The sequence below is a fragment of the Somniosus microcephalus genome, chromosome 8, assembly GCF_052327205.1.
Source record: "Somniosus microcephalus isolate GS21.2 chromosome 8, FLI_Smic_1.0, whole genome shotgun sequence".
NCBI lineage: Eukaryota > Metazoa > Chordata > Chondrichthyes > Squaliformes > Somniosidae > Somniosus > Somniosus microcephalus.
Window position 1 is genome coordinate 243,847,826 of NC_140994.1, and position 26,973 is coordinate 243,874,798.

Sequence of the window (26,973 nt, forward strand, 5' to 3'; positions counted from 1 at the left end):
CAGAACTGGACACAGTACTCGAGGTGGGACTGACCAGAACTGGACACAGTACTCGAGGTGGGACTGACCAGAACTGGACACAGTACTCGAGGTGGGTCTGACCTGAACTGGACACAGTACTCGAGGTGGGTCTGACCTGAACTGGACACAGTACTCGAGGTGAGTTTGACCAGAACTGGACACAGTACTCGAGGTGAGTTTGACCAGAACTGGACACAGTACTCGAGGTGGGACTGACCAGAACTGGACACAGTACTCGAGGTGGGACTGATCAGAACTGGACACAGTACTCGAGGTGAGTTTGACCAGAACTGGACACAGTACTCGAGGTGGGAATGACCAGAACTGGACACAGTACTCGAGGTGGGTTTGACCAGAACTGGACACAGTACTCGAGGTGGGACTGACCAGAACTGGACACAGTACTCGAGGTGGGACTGACCAGAACTGGACACAGTACTCGAGGTGGGTCTGACCAGAACTGGACACAGTACTCGAGCTGGGACTGACCAGAACTGGACACAGTACTCGAGGTGGGACTGACCAGAACTGGACACAGTACTCGAGGTGGGACTGACCAGAACTGGACACAGTACTCGAGGTGGGACTGACCAGAACTGGACACAGTACTCGAGGTGGGTCTGACCAGAACTGGACACAGTACTCGAGCTGGGACTGACCAGAACTGGACACAGTACTCGATGTGGGTTTGACCAGAACTGGACACAGTACTCGAGGTGGGACTGCCCAGAACTGGACACAGTACTCGAGGTGGGACTGACCAGAACTGGACACAGTACTCGAGGTGGGTTTGACCAGTGCCTGTACAGTTTGATCATGACTTCCTCTGACTGGATTCTCCTGTTCAGGATTTTTAGTCCAACATTATTTTGTCTTTGTTGTTGTAGCTCTGCGTTGGTTGGACATGATTCGTGTTGAGTTTACTGAGACTTGTAGCCTCTGCTGCTTTGCTTTTTTCATCTCTCTTTGCCCCTCTGATGAACCTTTAACTTTTTCTGTATATTTTTCTATTCCTCCCAGAGAGCTCATTCCCCTTCCTCTCTGCAGGGTTTGTAAAGGTTATTTTTCCTCTTTATATCAGTTTTAATTTGTTTGTTGAACTATTTTGTGTCTGATCTGAGCTGATTAGTTTTGGGTCTGTGTTTCCTGAGCCCAGCTTGCTGTATTCTGGCTCCATATTGTAAAATTGCAATCTTGTTTTTCTGATTTTGGTTCTGAACTGCTACTGCAGGCCTGAAAGGGTTAATCGTCAGCCAAAGTGAGTCATGAAAGTGAAACTAACATTGTCACTCCCTGCACGGACTGTTTATAAGAATTTCACTTCCTGCTCTGGCTCCTCGCTCTCTCCGGTGCTGTGTGAAAACTCTTCAGGTGCTGTAACAATGGAGCCCGGAGCTTTAGAGGCTGAATTAACCTGTGCTGTGTGTCTCCACGTGTACCAGGATCCTGTGGCATTAGCCTGTCTGCACAGTTTCTGTTTGAAATGTATTGAGGGAGTTTGGGCCCAGACAGCAGGCCCGGGAGGGGTTGAGTGTCCTCAGTGTCGTCGGAAATTCAACCCCAGGCCCAGACTGGAGAGAAACTTCACGCTGTGTAATATAGTGGAAAAATACAACCGCTCACAGCCTGCTGCTGATTCAGCCGGTGTCATGTGTGAATACTGCATCGAGAATCCAACCCCAGCTGTGAAGACGTGTCTGAGATGTGAAACATCTTTTTGCTCCCTTCATTTAAAGCCACATTTACTGAAAGAGGCCTTGAATGAACACACCCTAATCGAACCTTTGACCAATACTACAGGCAGTATGTGTCTTGAACATAAGAAATTCCTTGAATTCTACTGTAAAGATGATGCAGAGTGTGTGTGTGGATCCTGTATAACAGGGAAACATCAATCCCACAAACTGCTGAGCCTAGATCAGGCACAAACTGCAATTAAGGTGAGTGACACAATTTCCGATATTAAATACAGTGAGGGAGAGTTTTCCTGTTAATGACCAACACTAATTGGATCTGATTGCAGACAGTGTTGCTTTAGCCCAGTATATTTTGTTGCCCTGGGTTTGGGTGTTTGTTTTCTGTCAGTCAGATTTACTCCCTCCCCTTTCTCTTACAGTCTGTCTGAGAGAGCAGGGTGGGCACTGGGAGGGGTGTGAGAGTGGCCCCGGGTGACTGCCCCTCACCCACACTCAGCCCCTCCTGGGGAGGGCACTGTAGAGCTCAGTAATTCACTGTGTGGGCACCTGTGAGAACTGGCACTCCATGGCATAGGGCTGGAGAGCAGAGCATGTTGTGGCCCTGTGTAACGCTGGGGGATTCTGCCCTCTGAGCAGCAGGGAGAGGACCATCACCGGTGGGGGAGTGAGGGACACCCACAGGGGGAGACTCAGGGGCTGGGTGGAGAAACTGTTCATTACAACAAGAGGGAATTGTTGTTTGAGAAATGCTGGTGTGTCTGAGTCTGTCTCCCTTTCCCCGCGGCTGATTGCTGGAAATGGAGGAGCTGAGTCGGTGTGAAAATGCAGCACACGGTGTGTCACTGAGAAGAAGCCGGTGTGTGTGAGCTCACTCAGTTTATACAGGGCAGGAGCCTCTTTACTGAGAGACACAGAAGGCAATATTTCTGCTCAGGGCCCAGACACTGAGGCCCCGAAATTCATGGGAAGGCAGGGAGGGAGCAGGGGGCCTGTCAGTGACCGGGAAACACGGAAATTCCGGGAACACGGGGGTCCGGCCGAATTTAACAGCAGAACCTCATTAGAATTGTTTGACTCTGTTTCCCTCCCGGCAGCGGAGCCACACGGAGAGGCTGAGCGCTGCCGGGCGGGAAATCCTGCGGGACAAGGCAGGAGCCCGGGGAACGCTGGGGACAGGGAATCAAAGATCAGGGCTTGTGGGGTGGGTTCAGAGCACAGGGGGGAGAGAGATGGCGGGGAGAGAGATTGTGAGGGAGAGAATGATGGTGGAGGAGAGAGATTCACCGAGGGGCACGACGCTGCCCAACATGCCAGCGAGCAATAAGTTCAAGGGTCAACCGCGGGAATATATGCTCTTGTTTAATATCTGACAGCAGTGATTGTTTAGGTTGCAAGCATAAAATATCCATAATCGTTGTCTAAATCAGTGCTACAATCTCACTAAATGATTTAATTTATAGAATAATGGGGGAACAATTGGGTGGCGCCCCATTTGGAGCACTAACTTCGCCGGGTCATTAATTTTAGCCCCTCAAAAAAGTTATTGCCCCCGCGCCGGAAATGGAATGGTAACAGCCCTCAGCAGGAGGCGGGGCTCCTGGAAGCACTACCCCTCCCTCTGGGGGGCTCCCATTCATTATCGCGGTGCCACGTGTAACAGCGCCATGTGTGTCGGCACAGAGCGAGGCGGTACCGCAGGCCTCACTCCCCTGTTTAAAGGGAGGGGCCTAGCGCAGCGCACACCGGGGCCCTGCTGGACCACCGGGCAGCGGGGTATCGGCAAAAGAGCCCGGCACTCGAGGCGTGTCGGGCTGACCGATCGCGGCCGGCACCCCGCAGGAGGAGGCGAGAGGGGGCAGGTGCTGGCAGGTGGCCCAAAATAAAAGTCCGCCCGGCACCTGCCCTTTAATTTGCTCCGCCGCGGCCGCAAACACAGCGTAGATAGTTTACCTTTGTCACAGTCTCAGAGGATGGCATTCGTGAATTTGATCAGAACCGTTTCGGTACTGGGGGAGGAACCTGATTGGAGAGATTCAAACATGGAGTTCCGGGAATGATGGGCACGGTTTTGCGAGGCGACAGCACGTTCCAGGACTTTGGAGAGGAAAGGGAGGTTGGAGATGGGGAGGTAGTTTTGCAAGGACAGAGGGTTCAAGGGCTGATGTTTTGAGGCGAGGGGTGATGACGGCAGATTTGAAGGAGAGGGGGACAATACCTGAGGCGAGAGAACCGTTAACAATATCCGCTAACATGGGAGCCAGAAAAGGAAGGAAGGTGGGTGGTCAGCAGTTTAGTCGGGATAGAGTCGAGGGAGCAGAAAGTGGGTCTCGTGGGCAAGATGAGGTCGGCGATGTCAGGAGGGGCGATCGGAGAGAAACTGGAGAAAGATGTGAGTTCAGGGCTCGGGCAGGGGGAACCTTAGACAAAGTTTGGCCTGGTTTTCTAGGAGAAGGAAGGGAAGTGGCAGAGGCAGCTGATTGGATAGTCTCAACCTTAGGGACAAAGAAGTCCATGAGCTCCTCGCACTTGTTATTGGAGTTGAGTGTGGAGGAGACGGGAAGAGAGGTTTAAGAAGACAGTTTGCAGCAGAGAAAAGAAGCTGGGCGTTATCTTTGCATTCCAAAATAATCCTGGAATAGGAAGCAGTTTTTTTCAGACGAGAGCAGGACCCGATGGTGCTTTACGATAGCAAAATACTGCAGATGTTGGAAATCCGAAATAACAACACAAAATGCTGGAAAAACTCAGCAGGTCCTCTTTTTTTATTTGAACCAAAATTTAAAATTTAAACCAGATCAACTGTAAATAAACAAAAGTTCAACTAAACCTTAATGAATCAAATTAAAATTTGGTGTTCCAAATTGACAATGCACTCCAGCCCCCGTGGCGCCCAACGGTCGCGGAAATACTCAAGCGTACCAGCGGACACCGTGTGCTCCATCTCCAGGGCTACCCCAAGCAGGTCAGGCAACATCCGTGGAGAGAAATTTGAGTTGACGTTTCGGGTCGAACCCTTCTTCAAAACTGGAAGATTTTCTTTCCAGTTTTGAAGAAGGGTTCGACCCGAAACGTCAACTCAAATTTCTCTCCACGGATGTTGCCTGACCTGCTGAGTTTTTCCAGCATTTTCTGTTGTTATTCCCGATAGTGCTTTGTGTTCCAGCCAGATCTGGCAGTGAATCCTAAGGCAGTTGTCCGCCATATCTGTTCAAGCCTGCATCCCATGGACTTAAAGGAGCTGTGATGAGGGCCATACTGGGGGAATCACAGAATCACAGAAACCCCACAGTGCAGATAGAGGCCATTTCGGCCCATCGAGCCTGCACCGACACATATCCCACCCGATCCCCGTAACCCCACGTATTTAATGACCAGGGTGAGAGAGGTAGTAATGGTTTTAATAGGGACTCGGGCATCAAAGGGGGTGGTGAGGGTGTGATTAAACAGATCGGTAGCTGCAGAAATAACATGGTGAATGGAGGGCCAAAGGCTGGACAGTAGGGATTTTGGAAGTGCAGTTGTAAGTGAGATGGGAGAGAGTTTTTTCAAGGGGCGGACACAGAAGGAAGTAGAGTTGCGGGGGGGGAGGGGACAGGGGTGGAAGGCGGATGTGGGTGGAGAGCGATACGAGGAAGTGGTCAGAGATGGCCTTATCTGTCATTGACACGATGGGAGTAGCGAGGCCACGTGAGATGGCCATGTCAAATCATAAAATGGCCATGAATGGGTTGAAGCCGAGCCTTTGAGAGGCAAAGTCTTGGTCCAAATCGTCACCACGCTGTGACATTTGATGTCTACTGATGTCTGCAGATGAGGTCTGGAACTCTAAACACTGCTGGATCTCCACCCGCACCAACACTTTTCCAGCAGAGGTCGCTTTGTAACTCTGTGAAACCATTTTTATGTCAAGGCTACTCTCGGTAATCCTGCACCATTAACACTCGCAGTCCCGAAAAACAGAAAATCCACTGTGGCTCTTCTAGATAGTCCAAGGGGTTAATTCGTCAATTCATGATTTCCTTCTGTCGCCCTGGGGAAATATCCACTCAAATTAAGAAACTTCAAATTTAACAAAGCCCAATATCTGTCTCCATTCAGCAATGTGAAAGTTGTTGCTTGGTGAATTAAAGCAGCTGTCAGCAGAAGGGGTTAACTGCTTTGTGTGTTTATAAGGAGGCGGAGCCAGATATGGTCAGACTGGCACAGCTTGTGTAACACAGCTTTCACCTGAAGCTCAAAACATCGCCCAGAGAAAAGGAACCAAACTCCAAAAGTCTCAGTGCCGTCAAAACCTGCACAAAGATCCTGATACAATTCAATTCTGGATTAACTTTAAACACAGTCTTGTCAGGAAAGGCAGCTTTTCAGTTGGTTCATCTCATTTAAACTGCAGAAAGCAAGAGCAGTTTTGAGCTGAAATCCAATTCAAACAAAGTGCTTTGAAGAAGTTCCAATTGATGGACAACCCGACCCCGTCCTGCACCTGGAACTTGGGATTCTTCAAAGCTGCATTTTATCTTCTTTTGTAGAAAAACTCTTTGGGGGGAAAATTGGGCTGGTTTGTGCCGCTCGTTAGCGGCCGGGCATGGCGCCGAAAATGCCTCCTGCGAAATTCAGTGGGTGGTTAGCGGCGGCGGTAGCCGGTAGCGCCCCGTGAAGCTGCACCGCCGGCAATTACTTCATCGCCATGCGCAGCGCTCCGGCCGCAAACTTCCCTTTCGCCCCCTGACCTATTGCCGGACGATGTGTCCGACAGGATCAGGGGGCGTTTCTGCAGCGGTGGTGATGCTACTTAAAGGCCAGGTGTCGGGCGGCCATTTGTATTTTGGCCGACTGCCAGCACCAGCCCCCTTTCCCTTTGTTTCTCGGGGTGCCGGCCGCGATTGCTCCTCTTGAGTGCCGGGCTGTTTTCACCCACCCTGCTCCCCGGTGGTCCAGCAGGGCCCCGGTGCGCGCAGCGCTAGGCCCCTCCCCTTTAATCAGGGGGGAGGCGAACAATGACGCGGTGCTACGAGCCGCCATGCGTGGCGCTGCTATACGTAGCGCCGTGAAATTCAGTCGTGGCTCCCCAAGCAGGAGGGGGGAGTACTTTCCAGTAGCACACCACCACCTGCTGGGGGCGCTACCACTGAATTTATGAATTCAAAACAGAAGGACTCAATATCTCAAAACTAATACCCACGTGTGTGTACACACACAGAGAAAGCAATGAACAAACTGAAGACAGCCTATGCTTATAGAAAAGACATTGATTAAAATGCTTGAAATACTCCCAACATGATGGACAAGACGACAGAGGGTTAAACTGCTTTTCGCTCTGTGAAGGGAAAAGAGGGCGGAGCTGACACCACAAACAAACATCACACAGACACATTGTTAAGAGAGACTTTCAAACAAAAGGAAAGCTGCAGCTTGCTAAACATTCGTAGCATTCTTAATGTCAAGCCCTCAGCCAATGGGGACGGTAGGATAGTGATTATGTTACTGGACCAGTAATCCAGATGCCTGGACTTATAATCCCGAGATGTGGTCCAAATCCCATCGTGGCAGTTTGTGAATTTGAATTTCAATAAATAAATCGGGATTAAAAAGCTATCGGATAGTCGTAAAAATCCAACTGGTTCACCAATGTCTTTTAGGGAAGGAAATCTGCTGTCCGTACCCGGTCTGGCCTATATGTGACTCCGGACACACAGCAATGTGGTTGACACTTCACTACCCACAACAAAATGAAGCCTCTCGTTAGCGCCCGGGCGAAATTCAGGAGGTGGTTAGCAGTCATGCGCAGCGTACTACGTCCAGTTCTGGTCAGTCCAACGTCAAGTCCTTTGTCCAGCTCTGGTCAGACCCACCTCGAGTACTGTGTCCGGTCCTGTTCAGTCCCACCTCGAGTACTGTGTCCAGTTCTGGTCAGTCCCACCTCGAGTACTGTGTCCAGTTCTGGTCAGTCCCACCTCGAGTACTGTGTCCAGTTCTGGTCAGTCCCACCTCGAGTACTGTGCCCGGTCCTGTTCAGTCCCACCTCGAGAGCCGTGATTGAGTCGGCCTCCACCACCCTTTCAGGCAGTGCATTCCTGATACTAACCACTCGTTGCATAAAAAAGTTTTTTCTTTTGTCGCCTTTGGTTCTTTTGCCAATCACCTTAAATCTGTGTCCTCTGGTTCTCGACCCTCCCGCCAATGGGAACATTTTCTCTCTATCTACTCTGTCCAGATTCCTTATGATTTTGAACACCTCGATCAAATCTCCTCTCAATCTTCTCTGTTCTAAGGAGAACAAATCCAGCTTCTCCAGTCTATCCACGTAAGTGAAGTCCCTCATCCCTGGAATCATTCTTGTAAATATTTTCTGCACCCTCTCTAAGGCCTTCACATCCTTCCTAAAGTGCCGTGCCCCAGAATTGGACACAATACTTCAGTTGAGGCCGAACCAGTTTTTTTATAAAGGTTCATCATAATTTCCACGCTTTTATACTCTATACCTCTATTCATGAAGCCCAGGATCCCTTAAGCTTTTTTATCTGCTTTCTCAACCTGCCCTGCTACCTTCAATGATTTGTGCACATATACCCCATGGGCTCTCTGTTCATTCACCCCCTTTCAGTCAGCATGTTATTTCCAGACCCAAGGGGAATTGAGAGAGCTGCTCATTGCACGTGTCCCATTAGGAAACGCAGAGTGTTCTTCGTGTCTCCCATATAGGGTTTGGCAAAAGGCTCAACGTCCTTGTCTTTACTGGTGTTCACTCTGTCTGAGACCACTTGATAGCTGATGCTGTGCCATTGGCGATCCCTTTACCGATACACATACACGTCAATCGAAGCCCTTTCCCTGCTGGTCCGTGTGTGAACCGCCCCGTGTTGACCATGGCCGGGTCTCATTGCTGGTATAACTCGTGACGACACAGTGCCAGTCGCCCGAGAGGTTTCTCGATTCACCGAGGGGCACGACGCTGCCCAACACGCCAGCGAGCAATAAGGTCATGGGTCAACCACGGGAATATATCTGAAAGAGGGAATATATGCTCTTGGTTAATATCTGACATCAGTGATTGTTTAGGTTGCAAGCGTAAAATATCTATAATCATTGACTAAATCAGGGCTTCAATCTCACTAAATGATCTAATTTAAAGAATAATGGGGAACAATTGGGTCGCGCCCCCTTTGGAGCATTAACTTTGCCGGGTCGCTGCTTTTAGCCCCTCAAAAAAGTTATTGCCCTCTTGCCGGAGATTGAATGGTAACAGCCCCCAGCAGGAGGCGGGGCTCCTGGAAGCGCTACCCCTCCCTCTGGGGGGCTCCCATTCAGTATCGCGGCACCACGTGTAACAGCGCCATGTGTGTCGGCACAGAGCGAGGCGGTACTGCAGGCCTCACTCCCCTGTTTAAAGGGAGGGGCCTAGCGCAGCGCACCGGGGCCCTGCTGGACCACCGGGGAGTGGGGTGTCGGCAAAAGAGCCCGGCACTCAAGAGCAGTGTCGGGCTGACCGATCGCGGCCGGCACCCCACAGGAGGCGGCGAGAGGGAGCAGGTGCTGGCAGGCGGCCCAATATAAAAAGTCCGCCCGGCACCTGCCCTTTAATTTGCGGCGCCCCGGCCACACACACGGCTCCCTGACCCTGTCGGACAATCTCTTTAACTGAGACAAACCCTGAAAACAACCTGCGAGAGACTCGCTCGGCCTCACCTCCCGAGGTTTCTCTCGCTCTTGGAGCTGGCGAGCAGCCAGCAACATGCGAGAGACTTGAGCTTCTCTCTCTCTCTCTCTCTCTCTCTCTGTGTTGGAGCTGGCGGCTCACAGACTGGTTTGAAATTAACCCTTTCAGTCCCACACACACATGTACATTGGGAATTTCCAACTCCAAGTCCTTCTCTTGGTGTTTTTAATGGTTCTCACCTATTCCTCAGGTAGGGAGGGTTCAGGATGTTCCAACTCCCCTCATCCTTTAATCAAAGCAGACAATTCCAAGCTCTGGGTTTTCTGTGACAGTCTCTTAATTAACCGTTTGAACCAACACACTGCACCAATTAGAATGATGAGGACAATTATCTGGGCTGTGACAAAACTCACTGATATTATTCTAGCCCCTGGGTGCTGAGCTGTGTTGTTAACCATCTCCCACCATGCATCATTCCCAAGGGTAGACGTCTCCTTTTCGGACATTGGGATGTTTTACTGTGCTTTATAAATGCAAGTTGTTGTTGTTGGGCTTTGATTAACAGGTTTTCTCTCCAGATTATCTGATCAGAAGATTGGGGGGGGTGTCTGGAGGTCTTTGCTTATCTGCCCCGTGTGGTCCCAATGTCTCTGTTAGCGGCCAGGCTATCGAATACACTTTTCTCATTGTTCAGTATAGATGGCGACAGGAACATCTCCAAGAGAAAGCTATCAATTAATGATTCTCACCTGCACTTTCCTGACTTTCACTATAATGTACTCGTGGGTGCCCTCACACATCTTTCAACCACCTGGGGCAATGCCCCTAGACCCCATTTGGTGGGACACTTTCTCTGCTTCCATCACAACCCTTCAATCACTGCCTCTCACACCATTTCACTCATCCTATTAATTACCATTTCATCTCATTCCTGAGCTCTGGAGGAATTTTACTGTCCAATACAATATTATCATCAACCCATAAAACACAGAGTAAACGTTCCCAACTTGGGCCAAGTCATCAACACATTTTTGTTTATTATATCATTTCAAAATTATCCCAAATCCAGAGAGCAGCATTGTGGGACTGGCAGGACTTGTCAATGTAATCCAATCCGGCCAATAACCGCCCCATCAGTCTACTCTCAATCATCAGCAAAGTGATGGATGGTGTCATCGACAGTGCTATCAAGCGGCCCTTACTCACCAATAACCTGCTCACTGATGCCCAGTTTGGGTTCTGCCAAGACCACTCAGCTCCTGACCTCATTACAGCTTTGGTCCAAACATGGACAAAGGTGCTGAATTCCAGAGGTGAGGTGAGGTGAGAGTGACTGCCCTTGACATCAAGGCAGCATTTGACCAAGTATGGCATGAAGGAGCCCTAGTAAAACTGAAGTCAATGGGAATCGGGGAAAACTGTCCACTGGCTGGAGTCATACCTAGCACAAAGGAAGATGGTTGTGGTGATTGAAGGTCAATCATCACAGGCACAGGATATTGCTGCAGGAGTTCTTCAGGGCAGTGTCCAAGGCCCAACCACCTTCAGATGCTTCATCTATGACCTTCCCTCCAACATAAGGTCAGAAATGGGGATGTTCACTGATGACTGCACAGTGTTCAGTGCCATTCACAACTCCTCAGATAATGAAGCAGTCCATGCCCGCATGCAACAAGACCTGGACGACGTTCAGGGTTTGGCTGATGTGTGGCACGAATGTTACCTGCCACTTAAGTGCCAGGCAATGACTATCTCCAACAAGCGAGAGTCTAACCACCGCCCCTTGACATTCAATAGCATTACCATCGCCGAATCCCCCACCATCAACATCCTGGGCACACCATTGACCAGAAACTTAACTGGACCAGTCACATAAATACTGTGGCAACAAGAGCAGGTCAGAGGCTAGGTATTCTGTGGCGAGTGTCTCACCTCCTGACTTCCAAAAGACTTTCCACCATCTACAAGGCAAAAGTAAGGAATGTGATGGAATACTCTCCACTTGCCTGGATGAGTGCAGTTCCAACAACACTCTCGAAGCTCGACACCATCCAGGACAAAGCAGCTTGCTTGTTTGGCACCCCATCAACCACCTTAAACATTCACTCCCTCCACCACCGGCGTACCGTGGCTGCAGTCTGTACCATCTACAAGATGCACTGCAGCAACTCGCCAAGGCTTCTTCGGCAGCACCTCCCAAACCCGCGATCTCTTCCACCTAGAAGGTCAAGGGCAGGTTTGTTTGAGGGTTCGGGGGAAGCTCTCCTGCTCCTCCAGGCCCACACGCAGTGCTGGAAAAACACTTGCCTGCTGGATCTGGCAGCTCCCACCTCCCTTCAGCTGTGGGGATTCCCGAGCCCCGGGATAGACGGCCCGCAGCCGTTAAATCCAATCGCTGCCAAAATCTGAGGCACGGAGCCTGATTTAAATATTATAATTACCAGCCCGCCTCTCCTGAGCGGGTTACTCGGCCCAGACCCAACCCGCTGCCGTTAAACTGGAAGGAGGCACCTTCCCCGCTTCTTGTCTCCACCACCAACAGTCTCCTGAAACCCCTCTCCTCTGCCCCACCTCCCTCACCTCCAACAACAAATGCCAGAAGCTCAGGGACTTCTTTCTCAGCAAGATTGAGGCCATCGTTCAGCTCCCTCTGCCACTTCCCTCCTTTTCCCCCAGCCCACCAAACCAAACCATCCCCAAGGTTGCCCCTGCTCTAGCCCTGAACTCCCATCTCTAATTTCTCTCCTATCTCCCCTCATGCCCTTTCCGTGCTCATCTTGTCCATGAGACCCACCTTCTGCTCTCTTGAACCTCTTCCCACTAAACTACAGACCACCCAACCTCCCTTCCTGGCCCCCATGCTCACTGATAGTGTAAATGGTTCTCTCTCCTCAGGTACTCTTCCGCTCCCTTTCAAGTCTGTCATCATCGCCCCACTCCTCAAAAAAAACTCACCTTGACCCCTTGGTCCTTGCAAACTACCGCCCCATCATAACCTCCCTTTCCTCTCCAAAGTATTTGTAAGTGTTGTCGCCTCCCAAATCTGTGCCTCTCTTTCCAGCAACTCCATGTTTGAACCTCTCCAATCAGGCTTCTGCCTCTGCCACAGTATTTAAACAGCCCGACTAAAAAGTCCCAAATGACCTCCTGTGTGACGATGACCCTGGTGCACTATCCCTCCTCATCCTTCTCGACCTGTCTGCAGCCTTTGACACGGTGTCACACCACCCTCCTCCAACGCCTGTCCTCTGTTGTCCAGCTGGGTGGGACTGCCCTCACCTGGTTCCACTCTTACCTATCCAGTCATAGCCACAGAATCTCCTACAATGGCTTCTCCTCCCGCTCCCGCACTGTTACCTCTGGAGTCCCCCATGGATCTATCCTTGACCCCCTCCTATTTCTCATCTACATGCTGCCCCTCGGCGACATCATCTAAAAGTCACAACGTCAGGTTCCACATGTACACTGACGACTCCCAGCTCTACCTCACCACCACCTTTATCGACCCTTCCACTGGCTTTGATTTGTCACGCTGCTTCTCCGACATCCAGTACTGGATGAGCAGAAATTCCTCCAACTAAATATTGGCAAGATCGAAGCAATTGTCTTCGGTCCCGGCCACAAACTCTGTTCTCTAGCCATCGATTCCATTCCCCTCCCTGGCCACTGTCTCAGCCTGAGCCAGACTTATCGCAATCTCGGTGGCCGATTTGACCCTGAGCTTAGCTTCCGACCCCTGATCCTCAGCATCACGAGGACCTCCTACTTCCACCTCTGTAATATCGCCCGTCTCCGCCCCGCCTCAGCCCATCAGCTACTGACACCCTCATTCAGGTTTTTGTTACCTCCAGACTTGACTATTCCAAAGCTCTCTGACCGGCCTCCTACCTTGCACCCTCCATAAACAAAAGCTCATCTGAAACTCTGCTGCCCGTATCCTAGCTCGCACCAAGTCCCGTTCTCCCATCAGCCCTGTGCTCACTGACCTGCATTAGCTCCTGGTCCGGCAACACCCTGATTTCAAAATGTTCACCCTTGTGTTCAAATCCCTCCATGGCCTCACCCGCCCCCATCTCCGTAATCTCCTCCAGCCAATCCCACTCCGAAAACTCGATGTTCCTCCAATTCTGGCCTCTTCTACATCCCCAACTTCCTTTGCCCCACCATTGGCAGCCCCACCTTCATCAGTCTAGGCCTTGAGCTCTGGAATTTCCTCCCCAACCCTCTTCGCCTCTCCCTCTCCTCCTTTAAGACGTTCCTCGAAACCTCCCTCTTTAACCCAGCATTTTCTCACCTGTCCTAATGTCTCCTCCTTTGGCTCAGTGTCAATTTTTGTCAGATTTCGCTCCTGTGAAGCACCTTGGGATGTTTTACTGCGTTAAAATCGCGATATAAATGCAGGTTGTTAATTTAAACACTTTCCAATGAACTTTACAGGAAGAATTGGAGAGAGAAATCGAGAAGCTTCGGCGAGTCCAGCAGAATTGTTCCAGCAAAGAGCGAGACTTGGGGAGATCAGAAGCTGAAATAAAGGTAGGGAAAAGTGGAACTGGATTTCGAAAGGGTTTCTCTCCCCACTGAGTCAATGAGCACATCAGAAACAGGCCTTCCAAACCAGGTTGGTTCTGTTGGGCTGAGTCCCAACTGGGAATGGTAGCGTAGTGGTAATGTCACTGGGCTAGTAATCCAAAGACCTGGACTAATGATCCAGAGAAGTGAGTTCAAATCCTACCACGGCAGCTGGGGAATTTAAATTCTGTTAATTAAAAAACCCCATCTGGTTCACTAATGTCCTTTAGGGAAGGAAATCTGTCGTCCTTACCTGGTCTGGCCTATATGTGATTCTGAAGTTGCTGCAAGTGGAAAATGCTGCTATTGTTATTTAAAGGCTTCTGCTCACAGTCACGGCGGCCTCGCAGTCAAGTATCTTTGGGAGAGGGAATGGTGGAAGTGAAAAAGTGGAGAAAATGTGCGCAGAGGGAGGAGGAGGAGGGCAATGAGAGTTCTCAACAGGAGGCCTTACCCACCTCGGGTCTTCCCAGAGCACTCCTCTTATGTCTAAGTGAGGAGCAGTGTATTAGGAGGCTACACTTCACCAAGGAGGTCGTCACAGAACTCTGCCATCTCCTGCAGCCTGAGAGCAGGGTGAACACGGCTCTCAGTGACAGTCAAGGTCACCGTGGCCCTCAATTTCTTCGCCAGTGGATCCTTCCAGTCTGTAGCAGGAGACAGAGATAACATCTCACTGCTCACCGTCCATCTCTGAATCCGGGCGGTCACTGAGGCTCTCTACACCAGGAGAAGGAACTACGTTGTCCTCTCACTGAGCAGAGAGAAGAAGGACAAGGACGCATGTGGCTTTGCCAGGATAGGGGCTTCCCCATGGTGCAGGGCGCCATCGACTGCACCCACGTGGCTTTGCAAGCGCCGTATAACAATCCTGAAATCTTCCCTAACTGCAAAGCCTACATAGAAACATAGGAGCAGGAGTAGGCCATTCGGTCCTTCGAGCCTGCTCCGCCATTCAATATGATTATGGCTGATCCTCTATCTCAGTACCATATTCCCGCTCTCTCCCCATAATCCTTGATGCATTTTGTGTCTAGAAATCTGTCTATCTCCTTCTTAAATATATTCAGTGACTTGGCCTCCACAGCCTTCTGTGGTAGAGAATTCCACAGGTTCACCACCCTCTGAGTGAAGAAATTTCTCCTCATCTCAGTCCTAAATGTCCTACCTCCAGCCTTCTAGCCGTTCTATTGGCCAAGTCCACTTCCGTTCTTCCCCGTGAGGGCCTGTTTACTTCGTGCAATTTATTCCATTGTGGCATTTGTTGTGTTTTGAGTTTTGCTTCAATTAAGTTTGTCCCAGTGCCCGGGTGTTACCTGAATGGGGTGCTGGGGGGCTCGGTTTTACTTTGACTTTGACTTTCAGTTTCGGTTCTGCCCTGTAGACAATGTGCTGCAATGTCCAACCATTTACTTAATAAATAGTAAAAGGTACGTTCCGTCTCCTCTATTCATTACTGTTCGGTCAAGATGCAATACTGGCGACGAGGCGGCTGTTGAACTCTCTAGAAGGACGGAGATAAACATGCGAACCTACAGCCGTGATATTGGAAATTGCGACGAGCGGGCCACTCAGCTAGCAACATCAACGGCATTTTGATAGTTGGCTAGTTGCGACGTAGATGGCAGACAGAGTATTGTGCGGGCCAGGCAACTACCGTGAGTGTAGCTACCGTAACTCTGGCCGGAGGAGAAAAAGAATGTTTTTTAAAAAAAAGAAAAAAAGTCTGTGGATCTTAAAGGGACAGTGCACATTAAAACTATGACGACCTTGGGACGTATTGAAGAGTTCTCTGGGGATAAGGACAGTTCATGGGAGGAATACGCAGAAAGACTGGGGTGTTTCTTGGAGGCCAATAATATTGACAAAGAGAAGAAGTGCTCAGTGTTGCTAAGTGTATGCGGAGCTGCTACTTACTCCGTCCTGCGTTCATTGGTGGCTCCTCGTAAACCTAGTGAGGTGGATTATGCTGATTTGATTGAGAAGCTGCAGAAACATTTTCACCCAAAACCCTCAGAGATTGTGCAGCGTTTCCATTTTCACAATTGTAAACAACAACAGAACGTAATTACGCCCAGATTGACAAGGAGGCCCTAGCCATCATATTTGGGGTAAAGAAGTTCAGCCAGTACCTGTTAGGGAGACAGTTCGTCATCTACACAGACCACAAGCCACTCTTGGGGCTCCTGCATCACTCCAAGCCCATGCCCCAGATCATATCACCGCGTATGCTTCGGTGGAGTCTGATGTTGGGGGCCTACAGTTATGAACTTTGCTACAGGCCTGGGAAGATGCTGGCTAATGCTGATGCTCTGAGTCGCTTGTCTTTGAACCGGCCGATGGCTGAGACACCACCACCCCTGGAGGTGCTGCTACTGGAGGAGGTTCCGGAGGCCCCACTCCATGCCCAGTGGATTGGCAGCCTCACACAGAAAGATCCAGTCTTATCATGGGTGCTACGCTGGCTGCTGCATGGCTGGCCCTCCGAGGTCCAGGAGGAGCATTTCAAGCCCTTCGTTCAGAGGCGCCATGAAATGTCTGCACACAAGAACTGCGTGCTCTGGGGAAGCCGTGTGGTGGTTCCTGCCGCCGCAAGAGAGGAGGTGCTGAAAATACTGCATGACTCACACCCTGGGATTGTGCACATGAAGGCGCTGGCGAGAAGCTACGTCTGGTGGCCGGGGTTGGACCGAGACGTGGAGGAGGTGGTAAAGAGCTGTGAGACATGTCAGCTGACTCGCCATAGCCCATCCAAGGCACCCCTTCACCCCTGGGAGTGGACCACTCGTAAATGGTCAAGACTCCACATTGACTTTGCAGGGCCATTTCAGGGGAAGGTCTTTCTGATAGTGGTGGATTCTCATTCGAAATGGCTGGAGGTGGCTATCATGAGCTCCATGACATCCAGTGCAGTGATCAACGCGTTGCGTTTGCTGTTTGCCACACATGGGGTCCCCGACGTGCTGGTTTCGGACAATGGAGCAGCCTTCACATCAGCGGAGTTCAAGGCTTTTGCAGGCAGAAACGGGATCCGCCACGTGACCACAGCGCCCTATCACCCCTCCTCTAACGGGCAGGCAGAGAGGATGGTGCAAACCACAAAAGAGGCACTGGTGAGGATATCGGTGGGGGACTGGCAAACCAGATTGGCCAGGTTCCTGTTATCACAGCATACCACACCAAACTCAGCAACGGGGAAGAGTCCTGCCGAGATGCTGATGGGTCACCAGCTGGCGACTGCACTGGACCGGCTACACCCGGACTACAGGGATGAGATGCACACAAAGCAAGAGGAGCTGGCTAAGAAGCACCAGGGCACCGCCAGGCAGTTCGAGCCATCAGAGACTGTGTTTGCCCGTTGCTATGCAGGAGGAGACAAATGGATGCCTGCCGTGGTGGAGCAGGCCACGGGTCCCCTGTCGTACAGCGTCCGTACACCTGATGGCCAGCTACACAGACGCCACGTAGACCAGCTACAGGGTCGTACTCCAGTGAGAGTAACAGAGACGTCACAGGCTAGGCCATTGTCTCCACCACCTCTGCCAGGCAGTGACGGCCTGCTTCATGCAACAACGACCGAAGCCACATCGACAGAAGGTGTCACGGAGTCATTAGCCATGGAGGAAGGTTTTCCTGCGGCTAGCAGTGGCACCCCGACTATGCCTGTCTAGCGGCGCTCAAGTCGGGTTAGATTCTGCCCCAGACGCCTGGAGGACTAAGGGGTTTTATCTGGGGGAAAGGAGTGTTGTGTTTTGAGTTTTGCTTCAATTAAGTTTGTCCCAGTGCCCGGGTGTTACCTGAAGAGGGTGCTGGGGGGCTCGGTTTTACTTTGACTTTCACTTTCAGTTTCGGTTCTGCCATGTAGACAATGTGCTGCAATGTCCAACCATTTACTTAATAAATAGTAAAGGTACGTTCCGTCTCCTCTATTCATTACTGTTCGGTCAAGATGCAATAGCATTCAAGGCCTGTTCCACCGTCACCCTAGCGGCCCTCCCTGGTGTATCGTCCACACTCAACTTGTCATCCCACCATGAGCTCTAGACCAGGCCGGCGAGGGTTCTGCCTGGGAGATGGAAATCACCCAAGGTGAGTCTGAAACTTGAAGGCAAAACATATGATTATTTGCACAAACCAATCCTCTGCAGAAGTAGTTCTTCTCATCGCTCAGAGAACACCACTGAGTTGGAGATGCCTGAATTGCCCTAAAGGCTCTACCATCACCACCACTGCTGAGTCCTCATCTATCGGTTTCAGGGTGTTACAGGTACATATGATGTAGTGCTCTGACGCATTTGTAAGGCGTTTGGTTTCCTCGTCCTTACAAGGATTCTTTGACTCTGGGTTTTACAGGAACAAAATCGTAGGTGACACAAAGGTTTAGGTTCAACCCAAAACTGTTAGTTTATAAAAAGCAACAAAACACAGACAAAATCCTGTTGCGATTTGGCTGAAACTTACAATCACCCATCCGGCCGGTCGTTACCGTTGTGTATTGTAGGCCTGGATCGGAGATGACCTGTCCCCGTCCTCCTTTATCTGACTGCAGCTGCCTACACAGCGCAAACCCCTTGTAGAGTCAGCTGTTATATACAATCACCCATCCGGCTGGTCGTGGCCGGCGTTGATTGCAGGCTGGGAGCTGGAGATGACCGTCTTCCCTTCCTTCTTACACCTGGCAGTCGCTGTAGTCAGAGCTAGCTTCCGAGAGAGAGAGCTTCCGAGAGAGCTTCTGAATGAAAGAGAGAGCTGTGTGTGGTTCCTTCTTACAGTTCTTCCGTCCCGCCTTTTCGAGTCTGGGCCTTCCCCCAACTCTTGTATTCCAATCCACACCCAGTAATCCAAACCACAGGACACGTACAGGGCTGGGGGATGGAAGACAATTCCTTATCTTGTCTCCCCCTCCCTGTGGTACATATTTGATGTGATTTAGTCTTACTGCTGATGTGTTTTACCCAAGGTTAAAGTGTTTTTCATTGAGGCCAGGAAGTCCATTGTTCCAGCGAAATTGGCATCGTTGTCTTATCCATTGAAGATCCATCGAAACCCATTAAAACAGGAAGTCTCAATGTCCAAAGTTAAATCACCTATTCACCGTTAAATCACCTATCGAGACGCTCATTGTCCAAAGTAAATGTCTTTTCCAAAGTTAAATTGAAACTCACAGGTGTGTCTGTGCTTCTAGACCCAACTGCACCTCGCCCCTACCACTGGGCCAAACAGGCTTCCAGCATTTTGCTATTGTACTGGGTTTTTTTGAAATCTACATTCCTCCCTTTAATGTCTCTTTTTAAACTAGAGACATTACTCTCGACGAATTCTACTCCTTCTTTGCCTTTGGGTGCATTGCCGGTCTCAACCAAACCTTTACATTTCACTTTTATTACATACATACATACATTTCGGTTCAAACACTCTGAACCTCCCGTTTCACTCTTTTAAGTTTCCCCCTTCTTGTCTTCCTTTTTAATTTACATGACAAGATTAATAGATACAACATAATACACAATTGTACAATTACCAACACATGCGATGCGATTCGAATCCAAGGAGGGATCTCAATGTTGAGTCCCACATCCCACTACGGAGGGGTAATCATCTCTTCGATTTCCTCCCTTTCTTTCTCATTCTTTTGCTGTAACACGTAATAATGGTTTAGGGACAACTAATAGCTTAACCAAATGTTCGGGTAACGGCAGGATATCGTAGCCAAAACGTGATATGTATTCTTGGAGGTTTGGTGAAGTACCGTTAACTGTGATACCGATGTGTTTGTGGTCTGAGATGGGGATTATCCTTTAAATTACTGCACCCCTCGTTTAACAACCAGGCCCCGTACATGACACACACATCATTTTGGGCAGCCCGATCCGACGCATTTCGGCCCTCCTTTATTAATACATTGATGGTCTGAACATGAGTATCCAGCTTAGCTACCATTTCCTTTAGATAAATCATCATCACCTGGTCTTCCTGCAATTCCTGACCCTCAATGTCATTACCCGCCCCCCCAGTATTTTCCTCAGCTGGTCCCTTAGGGTATTTACTTGTAATTGCAACTGCACGTTGTCCATACTGTTGACCAGTGACATCCCTGCATTAAACACCGTGGCCACATCATTAATCAGTCCCCTTTTTCGTCTTCCCCCCCAGCCCCGTGTGGCTGTTATTTACCGGTATGTATGCTCCCACCTGACTTTTGTCCCCATAATTCCTCTAGTAGAATTGTCTGAACATTCCTTTTAACAACTTTTCAAACAACTTTTGGCGGGCACCACCGGGGCAACAGTAACTCCATTAAATTAAGAATAACCGACGCTACTTCATAATATACGGTATGATACATCGGCCCAGAAATTCGGGTCGGGGCTTCCCGCGTGTGCAAGCCCCCGACCTGCACTTACCTACCGCGCTGGCCGTTGAGCTGTGGGCCCGCATGGGATTCCGATCCTGGGCCTCCTCCAACTGCTGGCGCACAGTGCTTGCGTATCCCAGGGGCGCAGTTAGTTCGATGCATCCCCTGGGATCACGTGGGCCATGGAGAGCCAATGGTAGCAGGGAATGCTTCATTCATAAGTTTGACAGGAAGACCTGCCAAACCTATAAATACTGTAAGCCCCAAAACATCACTAAATCTTCAAATAAATTTTTTAAAAATCACATTTTTTAAATAAACTATGAATTACATGAAATAACTATTTTAAACAATACAGTAATTTAAATTTTGAAAAAATTAATTACATTTTCTAACGGGGCTAAAAATAAACTTACCTTTCTTCAAAGTATTTAAAAATAATAAACCTGTGGGAAAAAATGTTTTAATTTTAATTAATTCACCACTTACTTTGTAAAAAGCAGGCCTTGCGACTGCTTTTTACATGTCTAACTTCTGGAAACTTACCCTCCCAGGAAAACCTGCAAAAAAAATGTAGGTTAGATGCGCACGCGCTGCCTCTCCTGCGCACGCGTTCGACTTCTGAACCCCTTCTTTCAGGGGAACGGAAGTGCCGGTTTCCCACGCATGTGCAGTGCATGCATGAAACCGGCACTTTCATTGGGCTTACGGGCGATTACCCCGTGCGTACTCACCCGTGGAGACCCGAATTTCTGGGCCATTATTTTTCCTGTTGGGATCAACACCAGCCCATTTTTAGGCCCGGGTGCTGTTACGGGACATTTGACCTCTGTACCCTGAGTCTTTGGGGCTTTCGGTAGAGGCTTCTTTTTGCTCGCGACCAGTTCGGTCGCATTGACTGCTTTTGGAGGATCCGGGGTCACGCAAGAGTCAAAACTCTGAGTCCAATTCACTCCTGACCCGGAGTCCTGCCACTGCCATTTGAAAGTAATGGCAACCCCCCCTTTGCAGTTGTGCCCCGACCCGACCATGAACACATAAACTCCTTGCTCCTTCTTCCACCTTTTATCCCAACACAATTTTACCCCTTCCTTAGTTCCCATGGTCCGTCTGTTTGAATTATTATCCAACTTTTCCCATTCCGTGGATGCATTACTTTTACCTTTGTCTGTTTTCCGCAACCACCACCACCATCCCATGGGGGTGCTCCCTTACATTCCAGACAAACCCGTCTACCCTCTTTCACCCGTACCCTCTGAAATGAAGAGTAGATTGACTTTCTAAAGCTAGGCTTTATTAACCTTAAAAAAACCAGCAGCACATCTTCAACACCCAGTCTCAACCAAAGCTGTAGAGAACTGAATTTAAGATGGCCACCACAGATCACATGACATCAACTACCAATGAGTTTACAGCATATATCTCAAGGCAGGAAAACAGGCAACCAATTACAATGCTTCTTATAAAACAAGAATAATCACCACATTCACCCCTCCTTTTAAAACATACTTCAACCTAGGTAGCCTTTACAATTTACAATTTAGTTATTTATGACTAAAACAATACATGTATAATATTTCAACAATTTTAAAATATTACTATCAAATTATTTTAAAAGTCCATTTTCAATCGGTCGACCGGATATCTTGTTCGTGTCGACCTTCTTAACCTTGGTGAAATTCCTTGCTCTCCCACGCCAGGAGACACAGAAATATCTTCTGCAGGGAGGCTATCAATATCCCGATTATCAACGGTTTCCGGATTGGAAATCCCATTAGAAGGTAAACTGGGAGGGTCATGAACATCCATCGAGGGCTGACTAATAGAATTGTAATTGTCTGCAATAGGATTGGAAATATTCGTAGTATCTGTGACGACATCAACATTATCTGAATTATGACTATTGTTAATGTCCTCAGAAGAGGGCTGGCCACCACAAGGAGCCAAGTCTTTAACTGAAACAATACTTTCTTTCCCATCTTGGAATCGAATGTGAGCATATTGGGAATTTGCCTCCAACAGCTCCACCTCCTCCACTAAAGGATCATACTTTGACAGTCTAACATGGCGTCGGAGCAGCACAGGTCCCTGCATAGTAAGCCATGAAGGTACCGAATATCCCGTAGTGGATCTCCGCGGATAGTTGAAGAGCCTTTCATGGGGGGTCACATTAGTAGCCGTTGAAAGCAATGATCTAATGGAATGCAGGGCATCAGGCAATACCATTTCCCACTGTGTATTCTTAAGGTTCCGGGATGTCAAAGCCAACATAACTGCCTTCCAGATCACCCCATTGTATCGTTCGCACTGTCCATTACCCTGGGGATTATATGGGGTAGTTCTGCTAGTAGAAATTCCCCGACTCTGGAGGTATTCCTTCAACTGGGAAGACATAAAAGAACTTCCCTGATCCGAATGGATATACGCAGGCATCCCAAAGATGACAAAAAGTCGAGTCAGACATTTGATAACTAGCAGCTGATACATCTGCACAAGGAAAAGCAAAAGGGAACCTTGAAAACTCATCCACAACAGTAAATATATATCGATTCTGAGTCGTTGAAGGAAGAGGCCCCTTAAAATCAATGCTCAGACGTTCAAAGGGAGAAGTAGCCTTTATAAGATGAGCTCGTTGAGGCTTAAAGAAATTTGGTTTACACCGAGCACAGACAGAGCATGATGAAGTCATCCGCTTGACGTCTTCAACTGAAAAGGGCAAATTCTTACTGCGTACGAAGTGTATCATCCTCGTAACACCAGGATGGCACAAAGCATTATGAAGATTAATAAGCGTATCTCCGTGAATCACAGAACAATAAGCCCTCGACAGCGCATCAGCGGCAACATTATCCTTCCCCGGACGATAAACTATATCAAAATGGTAGCATGCCAACTCAATCCTCCACCTCATTATTTTATCATTCTTAATCTTTCCAAAATGTTTGACATCAAACATGAAGGACACAGATTTTTGGTCAGTTACCAACGTAAAATGTCGCCCCGATAAATAATGTCTCCATTTACGCAGTGCTTCTACTATTGCGTACGCCTCTTTCTCTATTGATGAGTGTCTTTTCTCACTATTGTTCAAAATACATGAGAAAAAGGCCACAGGTCTTCCATTTTGGTTCAGAGTAGCCCCAATTGCAAAATTGGAAGCGTCCGTCTCAATCACAAAGGGAACCTGCTCATCAATAGAATGCACAACTGCTCCAAGGATATCCTTTTTAAGATTATCAAAACACATCCTGGCCTCCCATGATAGAGGATATGTCGTAACCCGAATAAGGGGCCGGATCTTCTGCGAGAAGTTTGCAATCCAATTAGAATAATAAGAAAACAGTCCAACAACTCGTTGCAAAGCCTTAGAATTAGTAGGACAAGGTAAATCAATCAGTGGTCGCAGGCGTTCTGGATCTGGTTTAATCTTGTTTCCCGAGATAATATACCCCAGTAAATTTACCTCGGTGGTTGAAAAGATACACTTCTCTTTATTGAAAGTTAAGCCAACTTTTTCCGCAGCTTGAAGGAATCTTTCTAAATTAAAATCATGCTCCACCCTTGATTTGCCACACACCGTGATGTCATCTAAATATGAAAAGGTGTCAGAGAGAGAGTTACCACTTATAAAAGCATCCATTGCCCGTTGAAAACAGGCGACACCGTTAGTAACACCAAATGGTACTCGACAAAACTGATACAGCTTTCCGCCAGCCTCAAAGGCCGTATATGGTTGGTCCCTCTTAACGATAGGAATCTGATGATAAGCACTCTTTAGGTCAATAGTGCTAAAAACCTTATATTGAGATACTTTACTGATAAGCTCATCAATCTTAGGCAAGGGGTACGCATCTAATTGAGTATACCTGTTAATAGTTTGAGAGTAGTCTATCACCATTCGTTTCTTATGTCTCTCATTAGTGGTGACAACTACCTGTGCCCGCCAGGGCGAAAAACTAGGTTCAATGATTCCTTCCGATAAAAGACGTTGAACTTCAGAATGAATAAATTCTTTATCCTGACTGCTATACCTTCTTGACTTGGTAGCAATTGGCTTACAATCCGGCATCAAATTGGAAAAAAGTGATAATGGAGAAATAGATAAAGAAGTTAATCCACAAATAGACAACGGTGGCTTAGTTCCTCCAAAAGAAAGACTGAGAGACTCGTGTAATTGAAGCACATCATGACCAATCAAAATATCCGCACAAAGATTAGGCAGAACAGATAGGCGTATATCAGTATACGTATTACCTAGAAGAATTAATTTCACAAGGCAACAACCAGCTACTTGTGAGGTGAGTGTCGTCTGAGCCATACACACCTGATAGGTAACAGGCGAAATTTTCAAATGCTTCTCCTTCACAAACTGAAGACTTCTAAAGCTCTCAGTACTGCCCGTATCTATAAGGGCCTTCGCTTCTAACCCATTAACTTGGGCCATAACTATAGCTTTATTTAGACCATGGGCAAAGGCAGCAGAAACTGATGCAATAAATGCCCTATCTAAAGGCTGAATGGTCGCAGATGAGGCAACCGATTTATAAACACGTGCATAATGACCTCTCTTGCCGCATTTACTACACACAGCCTCCCGAGCAGGACACTTCAGACGGGGATGCCGGGCGTTCCCGCAAAAATAACACTTCTGAATCCTAGAGGCAACAGCTGCCGAAGTAGAAACTGTTTCGGAATCTGGTAAACCACTCCTATTAAGTCCACATAATTCCTTTTCATCCGGAACTGCCGAAACCACGGTCGCATGCCGATTAAAAAGAGCATAAGAATCCGAGCTTCTCTGAGCCAAATCCAATGTAGAGGCTTGCTCAAAAGCACTCTTGAGATCCAAAGTCTTATTTTCTAATAACCGCTGACGAATTGATCTAGACAGTAATCCATTAATAAATGCATCCCGTACCGACTCTTCCTTATATTCTTCTGCCGACACGGCCTTATAATTACAGTTAGCACCAAGGCGCCGGAGTGCTTGTAAATAAGCATCCAAAGATTCTCCCGCCTGCTGCCTACGGGCAGATAGAAGGTGACGTGCAAATACCTCATTTTTGGGTTTAACAAAAAATTATTCCAATGTAGCAATAGCCAATTAATAAGTTTCACAGTCCAAAATATACTTGTACACATCCGGAGCAATGTAGTTGATTAGTATATCCAACTTTAGAGATTGCTGATCCAACACACCCAAAAGGTTTTTAAATGTACGATACCAATGTTTCCATTTATCATCCACTCCTGCAGAATTAGGGTCAGCATTAAATCGTTCCGGTTGAAGATATCATTCCATTATAGCAAAAGGTTAATAACTTGAAATGAAGAGTAGATTGCCTTTCTAAAGCTAGGCTTTATTAACCTTAAAAAACCAGCAGCACATCTTCAACACCCAGTCTCAACCAAAGCTGTAGAGAACTGAATTTAAGATGGCCACCACAGATCACATGACATCAACTACCAATGAGTTTACAGCATATATCTCAAGGCAGGAAAACAGGCAACCAATTACAATGCTTCTTATAAAATAAGAATAATCACCACACCCTCTTAGTCCCGATGTTTACCTTTGGGCAGGACACTGACACTTCCCAAATCTTGTCTCCAGTTCACCTTGAATACTTGGCCGAGTTCGACCTTAGCCAACCCGGCCAATTCCCAATGTGGGAGTATGTAACTGTACCATTATCACCCCGTGTTGCCCCCGCTGAGTTACGGTGGGGCCAGTTCCTCCCATACACCTGTATGTAAAGAATGTCTCGGTGTCTCCCCGATCTCCCCACCCTGCTTTAAGCAGGATCATCCACACGCTCAGCCGCAGCGTCCACCTCATCTCGCGTCCTTGATTCGATTCGTTTCTATAAAAACAAAACAAAAGAATAACACTGCTCTGTGAGGGGTCTCCCCTTCACAGGTCACACTTAACTGATACACATATTTACACTTTGGTTCAATCACTGCTTTTGTTTTTTCTTGTCCTGATGTTTGGGATTCTTGAGGCCCGGGGGTGGAGTAGGAGGAGGTGTCCAGAGCACCCTGGGTCTCGGCACCCGACTACTTCGTCTCACCGCTCCACCCTCTGAGTCATCCTCACCATCCCACAGCACGGGAGAAAGGCTCACATTGATCAAACTCATTACGGTTCCTTGGGCCTTGGCCCGTTTTGTGCTTCTCTCTCCGGAGTCGTACAGCTTGCACTGGTTAATGTGAAACCATTTTACTCGCCTCGGCAGCTGGATCGCATCGACCATTGGACTTGCCTTATCCACGATGTTATAGGGTCCTTTAAATAATGGCTCGAATGCCCCTATTCTGGCATAATTCCTGACCATTACCTGGTCCCCTACCTTCCACTCGTGGTTCCAACAGCATTTTATTCTGTTGGTGCTGCCTTCCCATATTGTTAGCTGCCTCCCAATGCAGCCCCCTTAGAGTATGGTACAGATCTCTAACAAACCTGTCCCGTGTGACCTGCTGAACCTGTGTTTGGGTCAGGACCAGGACCAACACATGAGTCGGGGTTCTCAGCGACCCCCCTGTCATTAACTCATGCGGAGAGTGTCCCGTACTTTTAGAGACTGGCTCTGATGCTCATTAGGACCAGGGGTGGGACCTCATCCCATCTCTTCGGGACCTCTCCTATCTCTTTCCTAAGCCTCTCTTTTAAG

At 48.6% G+C, this 26,973-nt stretch overlaps 1 protein-coding gene across 3 annotated transcripts in view; it reads left to right on the plus strand.

The window, feature by feature from the left end:
• Positions 1–1,326: 1,326 nt before the first annotated feature.
• LOC147114230 (E3 ubiquitin/ISG15 ligase TRIM25-like) overlaps positions 1,327–26,973 on the plus strand; it is a 57,570-nt gene continuing 31,923 nt past the window's right edge. The window contains exons 1-2 of one of the 3 annotated variants that reach the window (XM_085995904.1): positions 1,327–1,961; positions 13,813–13,908. In XM_085995904.1, the coding sequence (XP_085852030.1) occupies positions 1,404–1,961; positions 13,813–13,908 (654 nt within the window). In that variant the 5' untranslated portion in view covers positions 1,327–1,403. The remainder of the gene's footprint in view (positions 1,962–13,812; positions 13,909–26,973) is intronic. The other 2 variants (XM_085995906.1, XM_085995905.1) reach the window with 2 other exon arrangements.